The following is a 14,017-nucleotide window of genomic DNA, read 5'->3' on the forward strand; positions in this document are numbered from 1 at the left end:
CGTCTCTCCCAAGAGATTCTCTCACGGAATTTCTTCTGCATAATTTTAAACTTCTCACCTGTTCAAAACTTTGCCTTGGGTGTTATAAGGCTTTGATGGGAAGGTTTTATTAATTAAAGCTGAATTGCTGTTACAGAAAAGTCTAGACTTAGGATCAAATAAATTAAATCACCACCTCAGTTAGCTGGTACAGGGGCGGAGAGGCGGTGAGAAGCCAGGTGCTCCCTATCCCTGACTTCTGCGTTTCACGGCCGCCAGTGGCTTTCAGGAGAGTCCGATGTTGCGTGTGTCACAGGCTGACACTGAGCTGGCGTCCCAAGCTCTGCCTACCAGGCTCTTCCCTTAATTTGTCCATTTCATACTCGAGGCTGGTGTTTGGTTTCCGCTTCTGACTGGGACTATTCCTGGAGCCCGTTCCCGCCCCTGGGCTGGAGGGAGCGGCGGCGGCGGGGCTGCGGGCGCGGTCCTCGGGGCCGGGAGGCGGGGCGGAGGCGGGGCCGGCGCGCTGTCACCTGACCCGGTGACTCCCGCGGGTCCGCGCTTCCTCCTACCCGGGCCGGGCGGGGAACGCGGGTCTGGGAACGGAGGTTCAGAAGGCTGCAGCTCGTGCCGACCCGGCAGAAAGCCGCCGGGAGGCCATGGAGCAGCGCCCGCCGTCGCCGCGCCGCGCGCTCGGGCCGTGGCTGCTGATGCTCCCGCTGCTGCTGGCGGCGCGGGCCCCGCGCGCCTCCGACATGCCCGCGCTGTGGCCGCAGCCGCTCTCGGTGAGGATATCCCCGCGCCAGCTGCACCTCGCCCCCGAGAACTTCTTCATCACTTACGGTCCCACGTCCACGGCCGGCCCCTCCTGCTCCCTCCTGGAGGAAGCGTTTCGTCGGTGAGCCTTCCGCATGGGACGGCCCGAAGGGAGGGAACCCGGGGACGCCGGGGGCAGGGAGGGGTGGGCAGCCCCTGGGACTTCGTGCAGACGCGCGGGTCTGGGAGAGGAACAGCTTGACGGTTCTGGTAAGTCTCGCATCCGCGCAGCCACGTTGGTGTTCTTATCCCCATTTCACAGATAAGGAAACAGAGTCGTCTAATGACCTGACCAAAGTCACGGGTCTAGAAAATGGCAGAGCTGGTTCACCTAGACTGACCCAAACCCAAGCTCCTCCGCGCCCCCACCCGGACTCCTAAGGGTCATCCGTGGTGCTCAAGAACCCTGACTCGGGTATAGGATACTTGGTGAAAGGAGGAGGTTGCTCAGCATCTGTGGCCTGTTGGCCCTGGGAGAACGAATGAGAAGGATGGCGCTTTCCCCCACCCGAGTGCTGGGGGAAGGGAGGGAGGGAAGTGACAGCTTCTTTGAAGAAAGACGAGTTCATCTATGAAGGTTTAGACACGCTCCTCCTTGAAGAACAGGGATCTCCTAAAGTTGTTTAGCTGACGTTTACAGACCTATCTCATCCCCCTTGTCCCTCCCCAGAAGTCCTCCTAACAGTTCAGATGGCCGAGAAAACTCCCCTTCCAAAGTCTCCATTGCATATAAAATGTTAGCTATTTCAATCTAACTTCTTATATAGGGTCAGTGAGTAAGCAGTATCTGCTTTTCTTTATGTTCATTTATGTGTTTGCTCTCCCTGCTGCCTCCTGTTTTACTGCTGAGAAAACCTTTAGTTTCTTCTCTATCCTATTTGGCTGCTACAGACAGGATGAAGTGTATAATGGGGAAACAGCTTACAGGTCTAGCTTGGCAAATCACTTTGGATACAAGGCAGGTTGCATTGGGAGAGATATTTTAAACATGCCATGCTGTCTCCTCAGTGTGAGACCAGTGTAGGAGGGAGTGTCCTGAAGCTGTCTGATGCTCTGAAGATGTGGTTTGATGCTGGCTGTACTGTTTCCTCCTTCCCCCGGCTCTGCCTCTGTTCCCAGCGGACCACCAAACAGCTGGTGGAAAATGCAAGGCTTGCGTAATAATATACTCTGGTCCCTGGGTATGTACGCAGCTTAGGCTTACACCGAAGAGGCCCGGGATGTCAATGGCAGATTGTTTTCTCCTTCTGTTTTGTACAACTCAAATGGCTAATGTTACCCTAAAATGCAATACTCCATTGAGCCTTTGGCATTGAATCTGTAACAGGTTAGGGTGACTAGAGTCGGGGTGATGATTGGTTTCCTTGGGATATTGAGAAGGATGTTATGGAAAAGTACTTGAAGGTCCTCTAAAGGAAGTTTATGCTAGGATTAGAAATCTTTTAAAAAACAAACACACTTACTGTTTGCTTTGGGGCTCGGTTTATAAAATTGGATTTTCTTTCTGTACTATACTGCCAGAAAAACAAGTACTTGGTAATATGTTGAAGTTATGGAGTTTGACAAAAAAGCACAGTGACATAAATTATACAATGGTTATATAACCAGGAGTTGAATCAGCTGTGAGATGATAAAACAAGGGTTGGCATTCCAGTGCAGATGAAGGTAATTACCTGATGAGTTTGCCTCACTAAGCTTTACAGTGGAACTCATTGCTTGTATGTTAAGAGGCTACTAATCATGCCCTGAATTGTTGGGAAGTAGGTTATTAAACATATTAGCCCTCATGGTTAAGACTGGAAAGTATCCAGGTGAGTCTTCTAGGACCTTTGAAGATGGAGTATCAGTTTCAGAGTTAAAGCATAGGGGGTTGGAAGGATTTAGAAACGATGGGGGTGTTTAGAAAACTCTAGGTGGTGGGAACACACAGGATGGGCTCCAGATTGTTCAGAATCATGTGGCTCTTGTCTCTGAAGAGCCCAACTTATGTCACAAACCCTGCTTTGAAACAGTGTTTTTGTTGCAGGCAGTTTGGTCTGTTATGTGCACAACTGCTTCCTCAATTTCTGTAACAGGGTCTGTCACATGTTAGTCAATCATTTTTTAAAAAATGAATGAATAACTTCACTTCCTCAATTCCTGAAAGGCTCAATTAACCCAAATATCTTGCACATCACTGCCTCAGACCCCTTTGAGTTTTCTGTCAAGGTCCAAGTTTTGCTTATTCGGGACAAGCCAGCATCTAACTCAGATCTCATAGCTGCTTTAATGGCCTTGATTTCCTTCCTAATCTGTTATGGTTTTCCTGTGAGAAGGGGCCTCAGCACTTTCGTACATTCCATTCTCTCACCTGATTAACTGCAACACACTTCCAGTCTCATCAGAACTTTCCTCTCCTTCCTTCTCTGGAAAAACACAAGACACTCTTACACAGAGGTAACATGTACAGCCTTCTGGCTTATCAAAATTTATAAAATATTAGTTAAGCAGTTGCCTAGAAGCCTATTTGATCTTTTTATCCTTCAGCACCTTTAAATTTGTATTTAATATTCTCTTTCCCTGATATTTGGGTACAAACAGAAAGTAAACTTTAAAGGTCCTAGTGAGAATTCTGTGGGTTAGTGACTTTTTTTAGTCAGCTAGGATGCATTTGGAAGCCCAAAGGTAGGAAGTATTTCAGGGCTAGTTGATTAAATGATTCAACATTGTCATCTGGGGTCCAGGTTCTTTCCATCTCTGCTTTGCCATCCTGAGTGTGGCTGCAGCTGGTCCAGGTGTCACATGCAGAGAAAGAAGAGAGATTGTCTCTTCTCATGGCTCTCTTAGGAGAAGAAGCTTCCTGTCCCCACCCCTCCTCCCCAACCCCACTAACCCTCTTCCTCCTTTCCCCCCCCCATTGGGCAGAATTTGTTCACAATGTGATTACCATAATTGATTTGACTGCTGGTTCTTAAGTGGGTTTCTTAAGAGTCACTTGGGGATGTAGGGGGTGCTTTTAAAATTCCAGAGCCTGGATCCCACTCTCAGAGATTCTGATTCTATAGGTCTGGGCATCAGTATGTTCAAAAAACTTCCCAGGTGATTCTAATGTGCAGCCCAGGTTGGGTCTCCAGTTGGTCTTACGCTGGTGACATGGACTTGGGGAATCAACTGCAAAGCCACTAAGACATATGTGTTTACAGTCTCATCTGAAATGCTTGTAACATTTGTTTAAATTTGTTTCTCACACAGATATTATGACTATATTTTTGGTTTCTACAAATGGCATCATGGCCTTGCTAACATCCATACTGGAACAGAGTTAAAGCAACTTCTTGTCACAGTTGTCCTTGATTCAGAGTGTGATCTTTTCCCCAGTATCTCTTCAGATGAGTCCTGTGAGTACCTCTTTAATGTGAGTGTATTGTCTTAGTGCTCCTCATTGTGGACTGCAGGGCCAGAAACGGGCCCCGTGTCTTGAATTACTGAGAGTTCTTGGCCAGTGAATTTATAATTCCTGTTTTTGAGATAACCTTTAAAGTGAGATGAGAAAAGTAATACATAGTCATTATAGAAAATTTGAAAGTACAGTAAGTGCAGAAAAGGAGGAAATAAATCACTCATAATCTCAGCACTCAATGTTAACCACCATTATTTCAGGTATATGTGTTTTTTTGTAGAGTAGTAGGTTTACATGCTTTACATAGATATAAATATATGATAAACATTGATATAAAAACGGGATAATTCTGTACAACTTGTTTTTGTAGTCTGCTTTTTTTCACATAGCAATCCATTTATAAACATGTATATACCTCACTAAATGTTCTATTACATCATTTTTAACAGCTGAGGAATGTTTACCATTGTATGGATGTGTTGTAACTTACTTGGCTAATTCTTTATATTTGAATATCTGTGTGATTTCTTAATAACTTTTGTCTTTGAAGATAAGTCTCCTTATATCCATGATCTATATTTGTAATCCAATTTGACACAGAAAATGCAGAATTTGGGGTCAGGGGCATGGAGCTGTTTCATCTGATAGAAAATATAATCATCATCTAGATATCTGATTTTTTTTTTGTTGCTTGAAACATTATCCTCTAGGGCTTTTCCTGAGTTGTTTTGGAAGGAATACACAATTCGATAGGGTGTATTGGCTGGGAATAAGGTGGAATTGCACCAAGGAATCAAAGAGGAAAGTGGGCAGTATGAGGACATGAGGTAATGTAAGATTAGTGCAAGAGAGAGAGGATTGGTGAACTGGGGTAAAGATGGAAAGGATACAACGTATCTTAGAGAAAGGAGTGGCTCATTTGTCCTCAGAATCTGTTGTAGATGGATAAGCACATTCCTTCATCCTCTTGATATGGGTAAGATTTCATAATAATAGTTCCCTTTGAAGATAACTGTCTTGGTCTGCTAATGCTGCAGAATGCAAAACACCAGAGATGGATTGGCTTTTATAAAACGGGGGTTTATTTCGCTACACAGTTACAGTCTTAAGGCCACAAAGTATCCAAAGCAACACATCAGCAACCGGGCACCTTCACTGGAGGATGGCCAATGGTGTCCAGAAAACCTCTGCTAGCTGGGAAGGCAGCCGGCGTCTGCTCCAAAGCTCCAGCCTCAAAACAGCTTTCTCCCAGGACACTCCTCTCTAGCAAGCTTGCTCCTCTTCAAAACATCACTCCCAGCTGCACTCCCTTTCCTCCCCCCCCCAGTCAGCTCATTTATATAGCTCCACCGATAAGGGCCCACCCTGAATGGGCGGGGCCACGCCTCCATGGGAACATCTCATCAGAATCATTGCCCACAGCTGGGTGGGGCACATTCCAAGCAAATCTAACCATCACCAAAATGCCTGCCCCACACGACCACAAAGATAATGGCATTTGGGGGACACAATACACTCAAACCGGCACAATAACTTTTAATTCAGTAGCTGTTTTTAGAAGAGAAATGGAATTATTTCCCAATATCAGCCATGTGATTCCAGTTGATAGTCAGCACTCAGACACTTTGAATTACTTTTTGCAATCTAAATTCAGATTGCAATGGTCATTGAATTGCCAAAGAATTTTTGCTCTCTGTAAGCATCAGGAATACAGATGACACATTTTGAGTTCCAGAAAATGGAATGTATTGTATTGGAGAATCTTATCTTCAAGCCAGCTCTACAAACCTTCCTCATCCTGAAAAGATAACTAGTTTTAAGTTTTTAAACTACTTTATGATGATTATAAAAGTAACACAAATGAAAATAACAAGATATCAAATGTTGTCCAGAGAGTGAGGAAATATTGGAGGAAGTAAAAAGTGTTAAAACACTATTAAAAATAAACCAGAAGTGGATGAGTTTCTATTCTAGGAAAATAGTTACATATATCAAGGATGTTCAATGCTTTCTCTGTGTAACAGTAATCGTGATTATAAAGTAGTAATTGCAAACAAAACTAAATATACAAACAAACCTAAAAATAGTAAACAAAACTATATGACAGTTAAGAATAATGAAGCAGAGTTATAAAGAACAGGCATGGAGAGAGCTTGCCAAGATAAGGTGAACAAAGGAAGTTGTGTCATAATATGTATAGTATGATACCATTTATGTATCAGCACACATAGGAACATACACATAGAACAACAGTATATTTTGTTACACATGTGTATGTAAATGCCTAGGAAGAGGTTTGACATGTGTTTCCTCTGAGAAAGGTAGAGGGAGTTGGAAGGGCATCTCAAAAGGGATTTTAGCCTTATTTTAAAAGCAGAATGTATTGATGTTATTTGTATATACATCATCCAAAACAAACAAAAGTATCAAAAGCAAGCAAAAAGAGACGATAATTACATCCTTATTCTACATGAGGGAGGTAATCATTGTCACACTAATAATAAGGTTTTGAAATTAAAATTAAAATGGTGTAGCTTACATGTCCACATATTTAGAAAACCGTATCTTTTAATTGCCTTGTATTTGTGGTTGCTCCATTGAATTTGAATCAGAATCCATTTTAATATCAGCCAGTCCTCACATATTGGTAAATAATCAGCATCAAGTACATGTAACATGTTAATTTTTATATGAATCTTTGTGTTTAGTATTTCTGAAAAATGTTAAAAGGTGGCAAAAAATCATTTTTTTAAGTAGTGACCCACAGAATTGTGAGCTCTCCAGGTAGCTGAGTAAGAATTTTATATCAAGAGGAAACAGGTTCATTGACTAAGAGATTTCAAATAGAGTCGTGAGGTCATTCTGGAGGTTACTCTTATGCAACCAGATATTACAAATTGCCACAGTATGCCAAGCCCCAACCGACAGTATTCCTGAAAACCCTAAAGAATACTCTGGGCTCTATTTAAGACTCTATAAAAGTTTTACCTGTTAAGTTTATTTTTTCAGAAACTTAAAGCCTCCGGATGGCTCCTATGCCAGATAAGTCCTGAAACACAGAGGTACCCATCTCTCCAAGAACACCGACCAGTTTCATTCCTCTACCCCATTATGCTGACCTTTTTTCAGCAGAAAGAAGTTAGAATGGTCATTGCTTAGATATCCCTGAAGATTGAGAGAATGATCAAATGAGAGGGAGGAGGTGTAACTGAGAAGTTAGGACTTAACAAATGATTATGACTTCTAACCCATTATATAGATATTTCTTTTTAGTTTCTAGTATATTAGAATAGCGAGAAGGAAATACCTGAAGTTGTTGAACTGTAATCCAGTAGTCTTAATCTTTGATAATGATTGTATAACTATATAGCTTTCATCTTGTGACCATGTGATTGTAAATACCTTGTGACTGACACCCCCTTTATCTAGTGTATGGGTAGATGAGTAATAAAATAAAGACATGCATGAAAAAAAAAAGAGGAAGCACGGTTAAAAAATAAAACAAAACACAGAACTCTACAACACTAACAGTGAACCCTATTGTAAATGATGGACTATAGTTAACAGTACAATTTTGTAAATGTTCCTTCATGAATTGAAACAAATGTATCACACTAATGCAAGGTGTTACTAGTAGAGTGTTATATGGAAACTGTGTTTAATGCATGATTTTTATGTAAACCTACAACTTCTCTAATTAAAAAAAACACTAAAAAAAAGGAAATATGGTTAGATTGTAGTCATAATAGCATTACAGTTCTTAGCCTGGCATTTAGCTAACTCAGCACTGCAGTCTTCTGATGGAAAAGGATTACCTTGTCAAAGATTGTCACCTGAGACAGCCACACAATTATTGGCTGTTGATAGAGCTCCTTTCCCTACCTGAAATCAGCTACTCTGTGACAGTCTGGATGGTGGTAATGGAGGGTGATTATCGAGCTCAGAGGATGCAGTATTTAAATCATTAATCTCCAATTCTTACGTGTCTTTACTGTGGCAAAGTCCACATCTGCCACAGCTTTTAGCTCTCAGTCTCTCTGTACCAGTACCCCTCTGGTGCTGTACTTAATCTGTGATTGAATCTACCCCAGGCCTTCCTAAAAGACTAAAAGGGCTATTGGGCAACCTTGGGCTGAGTACAATTCCAAAGATTGAAAGATTAGTCCCCTTCTAGCCCAGAAGCTTTCTTTCTTTTTTCTTTTTTTTTTTAATAATCCAATTTTATTGAGATATATTCACATACCATGCAGTCATACAAAGCATACAATCAATTGTTCACAGTACCACCATATAGTTGTGCGTCCATCACCAAAATTAATTTTTGAACATTTTCATTACCACACATAACAAAAGTAATAAGAATAAAAATTAAAGTGAAAAAGAACAATTAAAGTAAAAAAAGAACACTAGGTTCCTTTTTTTTTTCGCTCCTGTTTTTCTACTCATCCATCTATACGCTGGACAAGGGGGAGTGTGGTCCATATGGCTTTCCCAATCACATTGTCACCCCTCATAAGCTACATTGTTATACAATCATCTTCAAGATTCAAGGGTTCTGGGTTGTAATTTGATAGTTTCAGATATATACTGCTAGCTATTCCAAGTCATTAGAACCTAAAAAGGGTTGTCTGTATTGTGAGTAAGAGTGCCCACCAGAGTGACCTCTTGGCTCCTTTTGGACTCTCTCAGCCACTGAAACTTATTTCATTTCATTTCACATTCCCCTTTTGGTCAAGAAGATGTTCTCCATCCCACGATGCCGGGTCTCAATTCCTCCCTGGGAGTCATATTCCACGTTGCCAGGGGGATTTACACCCCTGGGTGTCAGATCCCATGTAGGGGGGGAGGGCAGTGATTTCACCTTTCAAGTTGGCTTAGCTAGAGAGAGAGGGCCACATCTGAGCAACAAAGAGGCATTGGGGAGGAGACACTTAGGCACAATTATAAGCAGGCCTAGCCTTTCCTTTGCAGTAGCAATGTCTGTGAGCACATCAACAGCAACACACCAACACCCCTGCATTCTCCCCCAGCAGTGTTCACATTAGTGCAAGCATATAATATTTCTCTTTTTGTGCCTGACTTATTTTGCTCAGCATTGTGTCTTCAGGGTTCATACAAGTTGTCATATGTTTCACGACATCGTTCCTTCTTACTGCTGCCTAGTATTCCATTGTGTGTATATACCACATTTTATTTATCCACTCATCTGTTGAAGGACATTTGGGTTGTTTCCATCTCTTGGCAATTGTGAATCATGCTGCTGTGAACATTGGCGTGCATACATCTGTTCGTGTTACTGCTTTCAGATCTTCCGGGTATATACTGAGAAGTGCAATTGCTGGATTGAAGGGTAACTCTATATCCTGTTTTCTAAAGAACTGCCAGACTGTCTTCCAGAGTGGCTGAACCATTATACAGTCCCACCAACAATGAATAAGAGTTCCAATTTCTCCATATCCTCTCCAGCATTTGTAGTTTCCTGTTTGTTTAATGGCAGCCGTTCTAATTGGTGTGAGATGGTATCTCATTGTGTCTTAATTTGCATCTCTCTAACAGCTAGTGAAGCTGAACATTTTTTCTTGTGTTTCTTGGCCATTTGTATTTTCCCTTTAGAGAACTGTCCAGAAGCTTTCTATTGAATGGGACAAAAGACTGAAAAATGTTCCATTAAGCTGAAGAGATCCAGGGAGTGGGTTTTAAAGTAAATTTAGGATGGTACAGGGGAAAGGTGGGTCAAGGGGAAGTAGGGAAGCACAGAAGGAGAAAAGAGTGGAGATAAGTCTCTGACCCTAAAGGGAGTAGAAGAGGTAAGTGATCTGTGAGGCTTCACCAAGGAATTTTGGGTGCCTGAGGAATGTTTGCAATTTTGAACTAAAATCTTGGCTTAACTCCAGGCCATTACTCTGTTGATGGGTAGGAGAGAATAAATATCCAAGAGGAGAAAATGAGGAATCTTAGAGATGACCCACAAGTTCCTGATGAGCAACTCAACTGGTTGGGCAGTAGAGCTGTGACTCATGGAGATGAGGAACACAGGAAAAGGGCAGGCTAGATATGTGTGGAGCATAAAGGAGGGAAAAGTTCAGTTTGGGGCATGTGGAGTGTAAGGGATCTCAGGGCAGATATCTGAGTGGATATTCACAAGAGGCAGTTGGAGAAGTAGGTCTGGAGCTCAAGATTTAAAAAAAATGATACAGGAATACCAAGTACATGTTTAGGAAATTTATTGTGTGTCATTAAAGGATTAACAATTATATATGTATGTATGTATATATATACATTTTTTCCAATACAGATCATTTAGTTGTGAATGGATCAATGGCTGTGCTAAAAGCCAACAGAGTGTGGGGAGTTTTACGAGGTAAGTTCTGTGCAGTTTCATTGTTATTTTCTAGTAAAGGAATATTTTTAGTTGGTGCTTCGTGAAATCAAGCACTGTATAACTTTGCTCCTTGGACTCTTTACAGAATACTTTGTTGAGTAATTTTAAAATGCTTTCCGTTAAACATGTAACACTTAAAGCAAGGGAGAAACATCATTTGACCATTTTAAGAAATGGTTGAGGGTTATTATATTCCTATAGTGCTGTAATTCATTGATGTCTTTGGGATTGTAATATTTATAGAGCTGAAATGGCCCCAACCTGCTCTGTTAAGGGATTTTGTATCAGTTATCATTTCTTGCTGCTTTTAGCAGCAAGCATCTCTCCCTGCAGTTTAAATTCTTATGGATTTTGAAACCTAAACAAGTTTATAGTAACAGTGTGAAGGGTAAATACGCTGTAGAGTTGGCTGAAGGCAGTGGGAAGAGAAGAACCTAAAAAGATTTTCCTGTGAATTTTAGGGTCGGAATTTCAAAGTTTGGGCATCGAGACATTCATCCTTACTGTTCAAAAGCTCCTTTTACTTCTTATCTTAGCTAGATTAGATATTGCTATCCTGACTTCTAAAATCAGTGCTTTTATAAAGGAAAAAAACAATTTAATGTGAGTTAACCAACCAAAACTACAGTAATTAAAATCAGCTTTGGATTTGACTCAGGTTAAGCATTACCTAAAAAAAAAAAAAAAAAAAAAAAAATCACTATTCTGTGTGTTTTACAGTAATAATAGTATGATTATAATCTTATTTCAAAATGGAACATGTAAACATGTATAGATATTTACTACCAATATAACTGCACCCTTTGTAATGTGGATCATTTATGTAATAGTTACGTAGTTTTAGGCTTTCCTTAGTTTGACCTATCCGTCTTATCTGGGATCTGTTAGGAAGAATAGGTACTTATGGTTGTCCTGATTCCTATCAAAATAGACAAAGAACTTTCGAGAGCCTGCAGTGACTAGATCCTATTCAGCCTCAGGCTTTCAAAGTAACTTGTCCCGACTGGTAATTGAATATTCTGCCATTTAGCAGAAAATTCCAAATTATTCTTCCCAGTATGAGCCTGTACTTGTGGGGGGAAAAAAGTGTAGCAAAAATAACTTCAAACTATTCTTAAGTTAAAAATTTCCCTGGATATATAGTTGCCAGCTAAAAGATAAAAAGTCAAGGGTTCATACTGTAGAAAGTGGATTGTATACCATGGATGATTGTATGGTGTGTGAATGTATTTCAATAAAACTGAATTTAATAAAAAAAAAAAGAAGTCAAGGGTAGTGAGAGGTATTGGCCTGTAGAAAAGTGTTAAGGGAACAATCCACTTGAGTAAAAAATCTTTGTGAGATAATCTTTGCAGCTGTAAGTAAAACACTATAAGTTGGAAATTTGGCCTTTATATATAGTTTCATGATGGTTTTATGAGCCTCTTTTCCCTCTGTTAGATTTAGGTACCTTTTAAAATGACTATAATATATGATCATAAAATTTCTTTCTCATAATGCTAATAATTTATTAAGGGACTGGTATTTTGTTTCACTACATCACTATTTTTTGAGTTTATCCTTCAAACAAAACTGAGGGTAAAGGTACAAATGAAATAAAACATTTCTATTAGATGAATAGAAAAGGCAACAGATAATTTTTTTTTCTTTTTCTTAACTGAGCTTAGATTTCAGAAAATATTTTAGAGGGCATAAGGATATCACTATATTTAATTCTATATACCTTATATAGTTATGAGTCTGGTTAACAAAGCTGTTATTGTTTTAGTTTGTTATTTTATGAATTAATGCAATAAATTTCACTTTCCCCAGGTTTGGAGACTTTTAGTCAGTTAATTTATCAAGATTCTTACGGGACTGTGAGTATGATTATTCAATGTTACTAAAAATTTTCATTATACATCTTACCATTAGAAAGATATAAGCTGATTAGCTATTTGTCTTAGCTGATAAATGTGAACGACACGCTTTTTTTTGTTCTAAATTAATCTTTTAGCCAATGCTTTCTTAGATAGATGCAGTCTTCATTGAGCTCAAGTCAAGAGAAAATTCTAAAATCAAACTTTATTTTGTTTTATAGTTTACCATCAATGAATCCAACATTATTGATTCTCCAAGGTTTCCTCATAGAGGAATTTTAATTGATACAGCCAGACACTATCTGCCAGTTAAGACTATTCTTAAAACTCTGGTATGTACTTATTTTACTCTAATCCTCTGTCTATTCTGAAGGATGTGTCCCCTTTATGTTACTTTTTATGGCTTACTTACGCTGTTGTGTCGTGTGGAACATGGGTATTACTTTTTTTTTTTTTTTTTTTTAGTTTTCAAAAATAGTTTATTTCTGTGTTTTTATAACCATGCCAAACAACAGACAAATGCAAACCAATACTGTCAACATCCCACACCTATCACTTGGATTTAACAAATGATATTGACATTGGTTCATATTTGCTTCCACATTGTCATCATCTCTTAAATAAATACAGTGTAACATATACAGTTGATGCCACCCTTTCTCTCTGTTCTTCTAAGAATTTACTTCTACACTGAAACTGAATATCATTCCCATCCAGGGTTTTATGCTTTTAATACCTAAGCATGTGTCTATAAACAATACATGGTATTTTTCCTTGTGTTTTATTTTTTTTATTTTTTTTAAAATCATTTTATTGAGATATATTCACATACCACGCAGTCATACAAAACAAATCGTACTTTCGATTGTTTACAGTACCATTACATAGTTGTACATTCATCACCTAAATCAATCCCTGACACCTTCATTAGCACACACACAAAAATAACAAGAATAATAATTAGAGTGAAAAAGAGCAATTGAAGTAAAAAAGAACACTGGGTACCTTTGTCTGTTTGTTTCCTTCCCCTATTTTTCTACTCATCCATCCATAAACTAGACAAAGTGGAGTGTGGTCCTTATGGCTTTCCCAATCCCATTGTCACCCCTCATAAGCTACATTTTTATACATCTGTCTTCGAGATTCATGGGTTCTGGGTTGTAGTTTGATAGTTTCAGGTATCCACCACCAGCTACCCCAATTCATTAGAACCTAAAAAGGGTTGTCTAAAGTGTGCGTAAGAGTGCCCACCAGAGTGACCTCTCGGCTCATTTTGGAATCTCTCTGCCACTGAAGCTTATTTCATTTCCTTTCACATCCCCCTTTTGGTCAAGAAGATGTTCTCCGTCCCACGATGCCGGGTCTACATTCCTCCCCGGGAGTCATATTCCACGTTGCCAGGGAGATTCACTCCCCTGGGTGTCTGATCCCACGTAGAGGGGAGGGCAGTGATTTCACCTTTCAAGTTGGCTTAGCCAGAGAGAGAGGGCCACATCTGAGCAACAAAGAGGCATTCAGGAGGAGACTCTTAGGCACAAATATAGGGAGGCCTAGCCTCTCCTTTGCAGCAACCGTCTTCCCAAGGGTAAAACTTATGGTAGA

At 40.2% G+C, this 14,017-nt stretch overlaps 1 protein-coding gene across 1 annotated transcript in view; it reads left to right on the forward strand.

Moving 5' to 3' along the window:
- Window positions 1-522: 522 nt before the first annotated feature.
- Window positions 523-14,017, forward strand: part of HEXB (hexosaminidase subunit beta) — a 49,598-nt gene continuing 36,103 nt past the window's right edge. The window contains exons 1-5 of the mRNA XM_037802069.1: window positions 523-877; window positions 4,027-4,172; window positions 10,470-10,535; window positions 12,369-12,415; window positions 12,637-12,747. Of these exons, the coding sequence (XP_037657997.1) occupies window positions 639-877; window positions 4,027-4,172; window positions 10,470-10,535; window positions 12,369-12,415; window positions 12,637-12,747 (609 nt within the window). The 5' untranslated portion in view covers window positions 523-638. The remainder of the gene's footprint in view (window positions 878-4,026; window positions 4,173-10,469; window positions 10,536-12,368; window positions 12,416-12,636; window positions 12,748-14,017) is intronic.

The sequence above is a fragment of the Choloepus didactylus genome, chromosome 13 (assembly GCF_015220235.1).
Source record: "Choloepus didactylus isolate mChoDid1 chromosome 13, mChoDid1.pri, whole genome shotgun sequence".
NCBI classification, from domain to species: domain Eukaryota; kingdom Metazoa; phylum Chordata; class Mammalia; order Pilosa; family Megalonychidae; genus Choloepus; species Choloepus didactylus.